This window comes from Choloepus didactylus, chromosome 12 (assembly GCF_015220235.1).
Source record: "Choloepus didactylus isolate mChoDid1 chromosome 12, mChoDid1.pri, whole genome shotgun sequence".
In the NCBI taxonomy this organism is placed as follows: domain Eukaryota; kingdom Metazoa; phylum Chordata; class Mammalia; order Pilosa; family Megalonychidae; genus Choloepus; species Choloepus didactylus.
The window spans coordinates 13701771-13714671 of record NC_051318.1 but is presented as its reverse complement, the minus strand read 5'-3'; the positions used below and the strand labels follow the sequence as shown (position 1 = coordinate 13714671).

At 40.1% G+C, this 12901-nt stretch overlaps 1 protein-coding gene and 1 pseudogene across 1 annotated transcript in view; one reads left to right on the top strand and one right to left on the bottom strand.

Moving 5' to 3' along the window:
• Positions 1–12901, bottom strand: part of LOC119506769 (phospholipid-transporting ATPase IB-like) — a 215222-nt gene that overhangs the window by 140817 nt on the left and 61504 nt on the right. Inside the window, exons 9-11 of the mRNA XM_037799892.1 lie at positions 6608–6696; positions 6284–6325; positions 5738–5822 (exon numbers count right to left, since the gene is read on the bottom strand). Coding sequence (XP_037655820.1) covers positions 5738–5822; positions 6284–6325; positions 6608–6696 — 216 coding nt within the window. The remainder of the gene's footprint in view (positions 1–5737; positions 5823–6283; positions 6326–6607; positions 6697–12901) is intronic.
• LOC119507139 lies at positions 3950–4499 on the top strand (annotated as a pseudogene).

Below are 12901 nucleotides of genomic sequence, written 5' to 3'. Positions count from 1 at the left end.
GTGCCAGGAAGGGCCCTTCAAGTGCCTGAGCCAGGGCAGGGAAAGGAGGAAGTTTTCTGAAAGCTACCAAGACAGCGAGCAACGACTTCATCACAACCAGAAGTGACTGTGAGCCAATCAGCCCAGACTAAGGGTATCCCCAACTCCATGTCCCCTTTGGCAGATCCCAAAAAGGTCCACAGCCGTTCCAGTGCCATCCAACTGGAAGAGATGTGTAATGGAGGGGAAAGTGGAGAAGAAAAAGGCAATGGCTTAATCTATTGCAGTTTCAAATATCTTATGTTTTCAAATATTGCAAAAACATAGAAAAATGTATCCACTTGCTAGAGTTCCTTCCAGAGCCTTGGAATGGACCCAAGTAAGAGGAGGGCCTGACGCTTAAGTTTCATCGGCTTCATGGAAAATTCTCCTTGGCTTGCTCCAGTACCCTGCTGCCTTAGTCCCCTGCCTGCCTCTCCTCCAGGCCCATAGGTCAAGACCTTACACTGGCCTGGACTTTAACATTACAGTGACTGCAAGTCCTTGTAATCTAAAGGTAGAGAATTCCACTTGCTGGCCACGACCTCCTGTCTTTCCAGCTCACTCTGTCTAATACCCCAGTACAAGATACCTCAACTTCAACATTGCTTTGATTCCACCACTTTCTCACTGCTCCTTACTGCCCTCGGGGGCTCACTTCCCACCTTACCTGTCTTAAATTTCACGGTCAGCCACTATAACCTCTCCCTGTATGCACCCTCGACAACCTGGTTCCACCTTCATGGCATTCACTGCACAAAACTCCAGTCCTCCTTAAACCAAACTCTCTTCCTCCCCGTGCCTGTAGAGAAAAATGCAACCATTCTGACTGGTCTCATGTTAAAACCATCATTGCTAATTGCACAAACCCTTAATGTTGCCCTCTCCCGTTGTTTGGGAAAACTATTTTATACCTTCTCCTCTCTCCTCAAACCTGCTCTAGTTCCTGCCTATCCTCATCCTCAGCTAATAATCTGGCTTTCTATGTCACTGAGAAAAGAGAACAATCAGAAGAGACATCTGCCACCTCTACCCACCCACTAGTGGGTGCTCTCAGACTCTGCTCTCCCTCGTGCCAGGATGGATTTGCCCATGCTCCCACCCAGAGCCAGTCCCCCTCCCCAACTCAGGGCCGGCATTCCAGCAGTTTCTCCTCTCTTCCTTGAATCATCTCTCTCTATGTTCCCTCTCTTTATTTCTCTTCTCTTTAAAACAAAACAAAACAAATGCTCTTAACCCCATTTCCTCTTCTTAACTACCATTTCTCTGTTCCCCTTTGAGCAAACTCCTAAAAAACATTGATTTTTGCTGTCTCCAATTCCTCTCTCCCCAGCTTCTCTTAACCCAACCCAACCAGGCCCTCGCCAGGTCAACAGTGCTGCACTCTGCTACCCAGTCATATACATTTTTCTTCCAAAAATAGAGAGAAGCATTTTGCATTTTCCTCCTCCCGTGGATTCCATAATGTCGACAGCTGCCATTTACTACAAGCTAACCATGAGCCAGACACTGCATCAAGTACTTAATATGTAATATCTCAATTTATCCTCATTCAACCCTAAGAGCCAAACATTATGAGACCCATTTTACATATGAGAAAAGTGAGGCTCAGGGAATTTGCCCAAGTTCAGTCTGCTAATAAAGAATGGATTTTGGATTTAAAAGCCAGGTGTGACTAACTCCAGGGAAACTGGTCATAACATACATTCTGAATTTCTGAAGGGCAGGTATTAATTTTTCTATTTATTTGGCTTCCCTAGTTAGAAACTACTAAAAACATTCACCCAAGAAAAGTTCATCAATCACTGTCAAATAAATAAGGAAAGTCTATTATGATAGGACCGATTTGGTCACATTGGATTATAGCCAAGCATGGTTCAACTATTATAGGGAAAAAAGAGGATTTCTTTTCTGTGACAACAGCGGACCTAAAGATTTAGAGATTCTATATTGAGGCTCCAGATCAAAGCCAACTCCTCAGAGAAAGGACTCTGCCCTCTATCAGCCTGCCCTGTTGTACTGGCTTCTCAGCACTTATAATCTGGAAATATCTTGCTCATTGATTTGTCTACTGGTTTCCTGTCTGTCTTCTCCCTGCTAGAATGTAGGTACATGAGAGCAGGGAATTTGCCTCTCATGCCCTCAGCCATTTCCCTGAATCTAGATCACTGGGAGCAATAGGGAAGGAGGCAGGAGAAGGTCAGAGGCTCAGGCAGGAGAGAGTCCAGGCAAGAACGCTTGGGAGTTTGATGTTAGGTGCAACGGGGAAAAAATGAAGTGCTCTAAGCAGGAAGGCAGCATGATCCAATTTATGTCTTTTAAAGGTCACTTTGGGAAAGCAAGAATGGAAGCAGGAAGACCAGCCAGGAGGCCATTGCTATTTAGGAGAAAGTAGGGGAAATAAGAGGGAAGCAGACAGAGTTGAGGTTTGCCGGTGTGTGGGATGAGCAGGGAGGACAGCAGCATTTAACAGATCCTACCAATATTTGCAAGGTGTCTTGGAGGGAAGCTAAGTCATCCTTACTAACCAACTGATAGAGACTCAGCACATGACAGACAAATGCCCAATAAAAGCAGAGAGTGAATAGCCAGAGAAGTTGAGAAAGAAAGTCAGAGGGAGCAGCCAGAAGCTGAAAGCAATGAAACCTGGGTGAGAAGGAACAGCAGAAGCCACCATGTGTTTTGCTATATGACACAGAAACCCAGGATTTCCAGCAGTCTTTCTCCAGGAAGATTTTGGAAGGAAAATTTTCTATCTTTCACCATTGAATATCTTACTTAACAAAAATCTTTCAGAAGTTGACCACTTCTCCTGGAAGTGAAATCTGGACTCCCCAATGCACCATAGAGCTTACATTACATAAATCCCAGTTCATAGCTGAAAAGAATTAACCATCCAAACAGGACTGGAGGAAGCCCAGTATCAAACCAGATGTCCGCTGTGTGAGAATCAGTAAATAGACTCCACAAGCTCCAAAGACTGCTAAGGATATGACAAACTACAGAAACAATAGAAGCACGTGAACAAGAAAATAATTCAATTTGTGATATAATTTGGTAGAGGACTTGCGGACGTTCAACTGTGCTTAATCAAGTAGGGCTCTGTGTAAGGGGAAACAAAGAGCACCAAAGTGGTAATAACCTAGTCTGAAGGGAACTACATGGAGAGAACCTTGTTTGACTCCTGTTCTTTTGTGCAAATAAGAATGAATGTTACAGTACACAAAGAGTCGACCATAATTTAAACCATGGACTTTAATTAATACTACAATTATAAAAATGAGCTATCAGCAAGTTTAACAAATGCCTCACATAAATGCAAGTTTTTGGTGGTGGGTCAGTATATGGGAATCCTGTATATTATGCATGATTTTCCTGTAAATGCACAGTTTCTCTAATAAAGAAAAAAAATGAAAAAAAAGACTCAGCACATGAAGACTGTACCTGTGAACTGTACATCAATAATTGTTTCTTATAGAAGTCAAAGTAAAAACCAAAGTTCTTCAAAGGCCTAATATTTTACACAATCACCCAGTACCATCCTCTGCATCTCATTACCCCTGAGTCCATCTCCCTTCACTTACCCTGTAATAAGCCACACTGAATTCTTTGCCATTCCTCGAGCATCCCAGGCATGCTTCCACCACAGGGCCTTTGCACACACTGCTTCTCTCACTTACTTGGCTCCCCTCCCAGATCTCTGTATGGCTCATGCCACTATTTCCTTTAGGGCTTTAGGGCTTTCCTTAAATTGCCTCTTCTCAGTGAGACTGTCCCTTTCTATATTTTAAATTGCAATACCTCATCTCCCTGCATCCCATTTTCCTATTTTGTTTTTCTCCACAACACCATCATTTGACCCATCACAATACACTGCGAAAAACAACAGCCACTTCCTCTTCCTGTAAGCGGCCTAAGGTGATCTCTGAAAATGGTTCGCTATTCACTTGACCCTGAAAACCCCACAAAACCATGCAAATCAAGAGGTTCAAATCTTCGTGTTCACTTTAAGAACACCCAAGAAACTGCTCAGGCCATCAGGGGTATGCATATTCGAAAAGCCACCAAGTATCTGAAAGACGTCACTTTACAGAAGCAGTGTGTGCCATTCCATCGTTACAACGGTGGTGTTGGCGGGTGTGCCCAGGCCAAACAGTGGGGCTAGATGCAGGGTCGATGGCCCAAAAAGAGTGCTGAATTTTTGTTGCGCATGCTTAAAAATGCAGAAAGTAATGCATTAAGGGTTTAGATGTAGATTCTCTGGTCACTGAGCACATCCAGGTGAACAAAGACCCCAAGATGTGCCACCGACTTACAGAGCTCATGGTTGAATTAACCCATACATGAGTTCCCCCTGCCACAATAAGATGATCCTTACTGAGAAAGAACAGATTGTTCCTAAACCAGAAGAGGAGGCTGCACAGCAGAAAAAGATATCTCAGAAGAAACTGAAGAAACAAAAGCTTATGGCTCAGGAATAAATTCATCATAAATTAAATGCAAATTAAAACAAAACAAAACAAAACAAAAACAGCCAGAAACAGCTGCAGCAATAAACTGTTGATTGGTTTTTGTTTTTGTTTAGTCACTGCTTGGTATCAGGATGTAAACTGAACTTAGCATCCATTTGCCAAATCGAGCTGTGTTCACTTTGGTTAAATGAGCTCCTCACATGCCCTTTACTGACTGTGTGTGCAGAAACAGGGCCCTGGGCTCTAAGCAACAGGTGGAGAGAGAGGAGCCAGAGCCTCAGCTGAGTCAGGGCAGATGTGAGCCACACAGCCCACTCTGTCATCACAGAGGTGTGGACACACCCAGCCTTACCACCACACATAGGCATCATTTTGTTCTTGTAATGGATCCTTCCTGCCTAATCTGATTAACTCCTTTTTCTCTGATTAGGGAGGCTGAATTGGTTGTTTTTTTTATTTTTGGAAATATTAAGATGCAAAACTGATCCTTGTGGATAGGGTGGAATGGAAAGATTATCTCTGATATCAGGACCACAGCCCAGTGGGGGTGGCAGGCAGTAGGCCAGGGGAGGTAGCAGGTTGCCCCTCCTGGGTTTGGGTTCACATAGTCCAGGGCAAGAGACGATTGTCCTGGCAGTCATGGGGCATGTGAAGGGGAGGGAAGGGAAACAGGAAGATGTGGTGGCAAGTCCTGGGTCTTCTTAGAGGAAAATTCTGCTACACATCCTTGGGTCATCCTAGTTCATAAGATGGTCACACCCAAGCCAAGTCATGGCCACAATTCTTGGGGAGTTCTGAGATATCCTTAAATCTCTGAACAAGAACAAAATAAGGACTTATAGACTGTAAAAACAACAGATTCTGGTCCTAAAGATTGCATTCATCTTCTATTCAAACTCAAAGGCTCCCTCATATAGCAAGGCTTCTACAGTTGCTGAGGCAGGGGAGCCCAAGAAGTGGACAATGGCCAGTACCACCACACCAAGCAAATAGGAGGCAGTCTTGCATAGGTTGCTAAATATCAAAACATTCTTACAGAATATGTAAATTCACCCACACTAGTATTAAAGTTCAGTTAATAATATCAGTGTAAAATCTCTTGCTTACTGTATGAATATCAAAAATTTCAAGACTCCTTTCTCTTTCATGAGGTCACAAAATTATACCTTTTAGGAAGATATAAATATATTTGTTTTGAAGATATAGAGCACTGCCCTGTCAACTTAGAATGAAAATAACAGACTTACATGGCCATTCTTAAAGTTCCTTAACAATGCCGGGTCATCAAATTCACATTGATCACATTGATCCATGAAGGAAGGAGATGACTGACTATGAAGAAGAATTGAGATGATTTTAACCAAAAGTTCCTGATAGTAAAAGTCAATAATCAAAAGGATCTAAAGAAAACACATAGCCCAGTCTTCTGTTTGCAGAAAGCATCCAAAGAGCCCATAGAACCATACATAAATATTTAAAGTTTTATCAACTTATACATCGTTTCAGGCTTTGAGCTGCAAAATGGCATTAGAAAGTATCTACACTCATATTGAAAAGTATACTTATAAGACAGTTAAGGCAGAGTAATTACAAAAGTAAGAAATCAAAACCTAGATTCTGTGGTGTTTGAATAGCACATGGGGAAAATCTATCAAGAGGAGAGTCCTAGGAACTGCTCTTTGAAGTCTGGACAAAAGAGACATGGGTTATCATATGTAAGTATCCCAGTACTGACAAAAGTGCATTGTAGGGGTAAACAAAGGCAAAAATAGAAAAGTATGTCATTTATTTACCTGATATAGTCTCTGTCAGCATCACTTATTTCTGAGTGGTTACTAAGGGAAAATGGGGGAGATAATATAATTGTTATAAGAAAGGTGATCAGATGGTTACATTATCCTGAATGATTTCTACACAGTTTATAATGGCTATGCTAGATAATGAACAGAAAACTCCCTAAGATTTCTAACTATATGAAAAAGCAGATATAAACTATATATTTTGTCAACGAAAAGTTGTATTATAAGTTCAGGTAAGCCCTGCAGTAAATAAAGTTAATTCTGTAAAGAAAATAAATGTGAATTTCCCCAACAGAGTATGGCAATAAAAACACTTACCCATAAATTATGCCTGCAATGGTACACTTCTTAAATGTCATAACATTGCAAGTGAGGGTTCCCGTTTTATCAGAAAATAAGTATTTTACCTAACAAGGAAAAAGTGGACATGATAAACTACATACATTTAAAATGCAGTTAGAATGCAAAGATAACAAGATGATGTTCTTTCTCTTAAAAAACTCAAAATAAACAAATACGCATAAAACAGGAAGCTTTCTTAAATATTTAGATTTATTTCAGAAGTCCTGTTCTTGCCTTTGTTTTTCACTGGAGATGAAATTATTTGTTAATATATGTGTATGTTTAACCATTACACGTAAGAAAATTGATGTCCAAGTTCATTTTCCTGCCACAGAAATCTCATCAAAAGTAATTCACACTGGCATAGCCCTCAAAACTTCTTAAGAATTGTCCCAAATTATACTAAAAATTAATATCTAGAAATCATTAAGAATATATATATATACACACATATATATTAATCAGATGAGAAGGAATCCAACCTCAAGGCATATAAAGAAACAGGAATGTATGGTTCATTTATAGGAAAAAAAGAAATTCATCAAAACTCTTCCTAATGAATCCCACAAATTGGATCTACTAAATAAATCAACTGTCTTAAATATAATCAAAGAGCTGAGGAAAGTCATAGACAAAGAACTAAAACTAGGAGAAAATGTATGAACAAAAAGGGAATATCAATAAAAAGAAATTGTAAAAGAAACTAAATAGAAAATCTGGAGCTGAAAACTACAATACCTGAAATGAAAAATTCACTAGAGGGCTTCAACAGCAGATTTGATCAGGCAGAAGAAAGAATCAGCAAACTTGAAGATAGGACAATTGAACTTATGAAGTGAGAGGAATATAAAGAAAGAAATGGAGAAAAATGAGCACCTAAAGGACACCATCAAGCATACCAGTATATGCATTATGGGAGTCCCAGAAGGAGATCAGAGAGAAACAATATTTCAATAATGGCTGAAATTATCCCAAATGTAAGGAAAGACATGACTCTACATATCCAAGAATTTCAACAACTTCAAGTAGGATAAATTCAAAGAATCCATAATAAGATATATTAAATCATATTGTCAAAATCCAAAGAAAAAGACAGGATCTTGAAAAAAATAAGAGAGAAGAAACTCATCATATATAAGGATTCCACGATAAGATTAAAAGCCAATTTCTCATCAGAAACCAGGGAGGTCACAAAGCAGTGGGATGACATATTTAAAGTCCTGTATGAATAAAACTGTCAAAAAAGAATTCTACATACAAAACTGTCTTTCAAAAATGATTGGAGGCGGGGCAAGACGGTGGACTGGTGAGCTGTATGTCTTAGTTACTCCTCCAGGAAAGTAGGTAGAAAGACAGGAACTGCGTGGACTGGACACCACAGAGCAATCTGACTTTGGGCATACTTCATACAACACTCATGAAAACGTGGAACTGCTGAGATCAGCGAAATCTGTAAGTTTTTGTGGCCAGGGGACCCACACCCCTCCCTGCCAGGCTCAGTCCTGTGGGAGGAGGGGCTGTCAGTTCCGGGAAGGAGAAGGGAGAACTGCAGTGGCAGCCCTTATCAGAAACTCATTCTACTGATCCAAACTCCAACCATAGACAGACAGAGACCAGACACCAGAGAATCTGAGAGCAGCCAGCCCAGAAGAGAGGAGACAGGCATAGAAAAAAAACAATATGAAAAACTCCAAAATAAAAGCGGAGGATTTTTGGAGTTCTGGTGAACATAGAAAGGGGAAGGGCAGAGCTCAGGCCCTGAGGCGCATATGCAAATCCCGAAGAAAAGCTGATCTCTCTGCCCTGTGGACCTTTCCTTAATGGTCCTAATTGCTTTCTCTCTCACCATTTCAATAACCCATTAGATCTCTGAGGATGGCCCTTTTTTTTAAATCCTTTTTTCTTTTTCTAAAACAATTACTCTAAGAAGCCCAATACAGAAAGCTTCAAATACTTGCAATTTGGGCAGGTCAAGACAAGAGCAGAACTAAGAGAGCTCTGAGACAAAAGGCAATAATCCAGTGGCTGAGAAAATTCACTAAACACCACAACTTCCCAAGAAAAGGGGGGTGTCCGCTCACAGCCATCATCCTGGTGGACAGGAAACACTCCTGCCTGTCACCAGCCCCATAGCCCAGAGCTGCCCCAGACAACCCAGTGTGACAGAAGCGCTTCAAATAACAGGCACACACCACAAAACTCGGTGTGGACATTAGCATTCCCTGCAACCTCAGCTGATTGTCCCAGAGTTGGGAAGGTGGAGCAGTGGGAATTAACAAAGCCCAATTCAGCCATCATTTCAGCAGACTGGGAGCCTCCCTACACAGCCCAGCAGCCCAGAACTGCCCTGGGGGGACGGCACTCACCTGTGACATAGCACAGTCATCCCTCAACAGAGGACCCGGGGTGCACAGCCTGGAAGAGGGGCCCACTTGCAAGTCTCAGGAGCCATACGCCAATACCAAGGACTTGTGGGTCAGTGGCAGAGACAAACTGTGGCAGGACTGAACTGAAGGATTAGACTATTGCAGCAGCTTTAAAATTCTAGGATCACCAGGGAGATTTGATTGTTAGAGCCACCCTCCCTCCCTGACTGCCCAGAAACATGCCCCATATACAGGGCAGGCAACACCAACTACACACGCAAGCTTGGTACACCAATTGGACCCCACAAGACTCACTCCCCCACTCACCAAAAAGGCCAAGCAGGGGAGAACTGGCTTGTGGAGAACAGGTGGCTCGTGGACGCCACCTGCTGGTTAGTTAGAGAAAGTGTACTCCACAAAGCTGTACATCTGATAAATTAGAGATAAGGACTTCAACTGGTCTACAAATCCTAAAAGAACCCTATCAAGTTCAGCAAATGCCAAGAGGCCAAAAACAACAGAAAATTATAAAGCATACGAAAAAAAGAGACAATATGGATAACCCAAGCCCAAGCACCCAAATCAAAAGATCAGAAGAGACACAGCACCTAGAGCAGCTACTCAAACAACTAAAGATGAACAATGAGACCATAGTACGGGATACGAAGGATATCAAGAAGACCCTAGAAGAGCATAAAGAAGACATTGCAAGACTAAATAAGAAAATAGATGATCTTATGGAAATTAAAGAAACTGTTGACCAAATTAAAAAGATTCTGGACACTCATAGTACAAGACTAGAGGAAGTTGAACAACGAATCAGTGACCTGGAAGATGACAGAATGGAAAATGAAAGCATAAAAGAAAGAATGGGGAAAAAAATTGAAAAAATCGAAATGGACCTCAGGGATATGATAGATAACATGAAACGTCTGAATATAAGACTCATTGGTGTTCCAGAAGGGGAAGAAAAGGGTAAAGGTCTAGGAAGAGTATTCAAAGAAATTGTTGGGGAAAACTTCCCAAATCTTCTAAACAACATAAATACACAAATCATAAAAGCTCAGCGAACTCCAAATAGAATAAATCCAAATAAACCCACTCCGAGACATATTCTGATCACACTGTCAAACACAAAAGAGAAGGAGCAAGTTCTGAAAGCAGCAAGAGAAAAGCAATTCACCACATACAAAGGAAACAGCATAAAACTAAGTAGTGACTACTCAGCAGCCACCGTGGAGGCGAGAAGGCAGTGGCACAATATATTTAAAATTCTGAGTAAGAAAAATTTCCAACCAAGAATACTTTATCCAGCAAAGCTCTCCTTTAAATTTGAAGGAGAGCTTAAATTTTTCACAGACAAACAAATGCTGAGAGAATTCGCTAACAAGAGACCTGCCCTACTGGAGATACTAAAGGAAGCACTACAGACAGAGAAACAAAGAAAGGACAGAGAGACTTGGAGAAAGGTTCAGTACTAAAGAGATTCGCTATGGGTACAATAAAGGATATTAATAGAGAGAGGGGAAAAATATGACAAACATAAACCAAAGGATAAGATGGCTGATTCAAGAAATGCCTTCACAGTTATAATGTTGAATGTAAATGGATTAAACTCCCCAATTAAAAGATATAGATTCACAGAATGGATCAAAAAAAAATGAACCATCAATATGTTGTATACAAGAGACTCATCTTAGACACAGGGACACAAAGAAACTGAAAGTGAAAGGATGGAAAAAAATATTTCATGCAAGCTACAGCCAAAAGAAAGCAGATGTAGCAATATTAATCTCAGATAAAATAGACTTTAAATGCAGGGATGTTTTGAGAGACAAAGAAGGCCACTACATACTAATAAAAGGGGCAATTCAACAAGAAGAAATAACAATCGTAAATGTTTATGCACCCAATCAAGGTGCCACAAAATAAATGAGAGAAACACTAGCAAAACTAAAGGAAGCAATTGATGTTTCCACAATAATTGTGGGAGACTTCAACACAACACTCTCTCCTATAGATAGATCAACCAGACAGAAGACCAATAAGGAAATTGAAAACCTAAACAATCTGATAAATGAATTAGATTTAACAGACATATACAGGACATTACATCCCAAATCACCAGGATACACATACTTTTCTAGTGCTCATGGAACTTTCTCCAGAATAGATCATATGTTGGGACATAAAACAAGCCTCAATAAATTTAAGAAGATGGAAATTATTCAAAGCACATTCTCTGACCACAATGGAATACAATTAGAAGTCAATAACCATCAGAGACTTAGAAAATTCACAAATACCTGGAGGTTAAACAACACACTCCTAAACAATCAGCAGGTTAACGAAGAAATAGCAAGAGAAATTGCTAAATATATAGAGACGAATGAAAATGAGAACACAACATACCAAAACCTATGGGATGCAGCAAAAGCAGTGCTGAGGGGGAAATTTATAGCACTAAACGCATATATTAAAAAGGAAGAAAGAGCCAAAATCAAAGAACTAATGGATCAACTAAAGAAGCTAGAAAATGAACAGCAAACCAATCCTAAACCAAGTAGAAGAAAAGAAATAACAAGGATTAAAGCAGAAATAAATGACATAGAGAACAAAAAAACAATAGAGAGGATAAATATTACCAAAAGTTGGTTCTTTGATAAGATCAACAAGATTGACAAGCCCCTAGCTAGACTGACAAAATCAAAAAGAGAGAAGACCCATATAAACAAAATAATGAATGAAAAAGGTGACATAACTGCAGATCCTGAAGAAATTAAAAAAATTATAAGAGGATATTATGAACAACTGTATGGCAACAGACTGGATAATGTAGAAGAAATGGACAATTTCCTGGAAACATATGAACAACCTAGACTGACCAGAGAAGAAATAGAAGACCTCAACCAACCCATCACAAGCAAAGAGATCCAATCAGTCATCAAAAATCTTCCCCCAAATAAATGCCCAGGGCCAGATGGCTTCACAGGGGAATTCTACCAAACTTTCCAGAAAGAACTGACACCAATCTTACTCAAACTCTTTCAAAACATTGAAGAAAATGGAACACTACCTAACTCATTTTATGAAGCTAACATCAATCTAATACCAAAACCAGGCAAAGATGCTACAAAAAAGGAAAACTACCGGCCAATCTCCCTAATGAATATAGATGCAAAAATCCTCAACAAAATACTTGCAAATCGAATCCAAAGACACATTAAAAAAATCATACACCATGACCAAGTGGGGTTTATTCCAGGCATGCAAGGATGGTTCAACATAAGAAAATCAATCAATGTATTACAACACATTAACAAGTCAAAAGGGAAAAATCAATTGATCATCTCAATAGACGCTGAAAAAGCATTTGACAAAATCCAACATCTGTTTTTGATAAAAACACTTCAAAAGGTAGGAATTGAAGGAAACTTCCTCAACATGATAAAGAGCATATATGAAAAACCCACATCCAGCATAGTACTCAAGAGTGAGAGACTGAAAGCCTTCTCTCTAAGATCAGGGACAAGACAAGGATGCCCGCTGTCACCACTGTTATTCAACATTGTGCTGGAAGTGCTAGCCAGGGCAATCCGGCAAGACAAAGAAATAAAAGGCATCCAAACTGGGAAAGAAGAAGTTAAACTGTCATTGTTTGCAGATGATATGATCTTATATCTGGAAAACCCCGAGAAATCGACGATACAGCTACTAGAGCTAATAAACAAATTTAGCAAAGTAGTGGGATACAAGATTAATGCAAATAAGTCAGTAATGTTTCTATATGCTAGAAATGTACAAACTGAAGAGACACTCAAGAAAAAGATACCATTTTCAATAGCAACTAAAAAAATCAAGTACCTAGGAATAAACTTAACCAAAGATGTGAAAGACCTATACA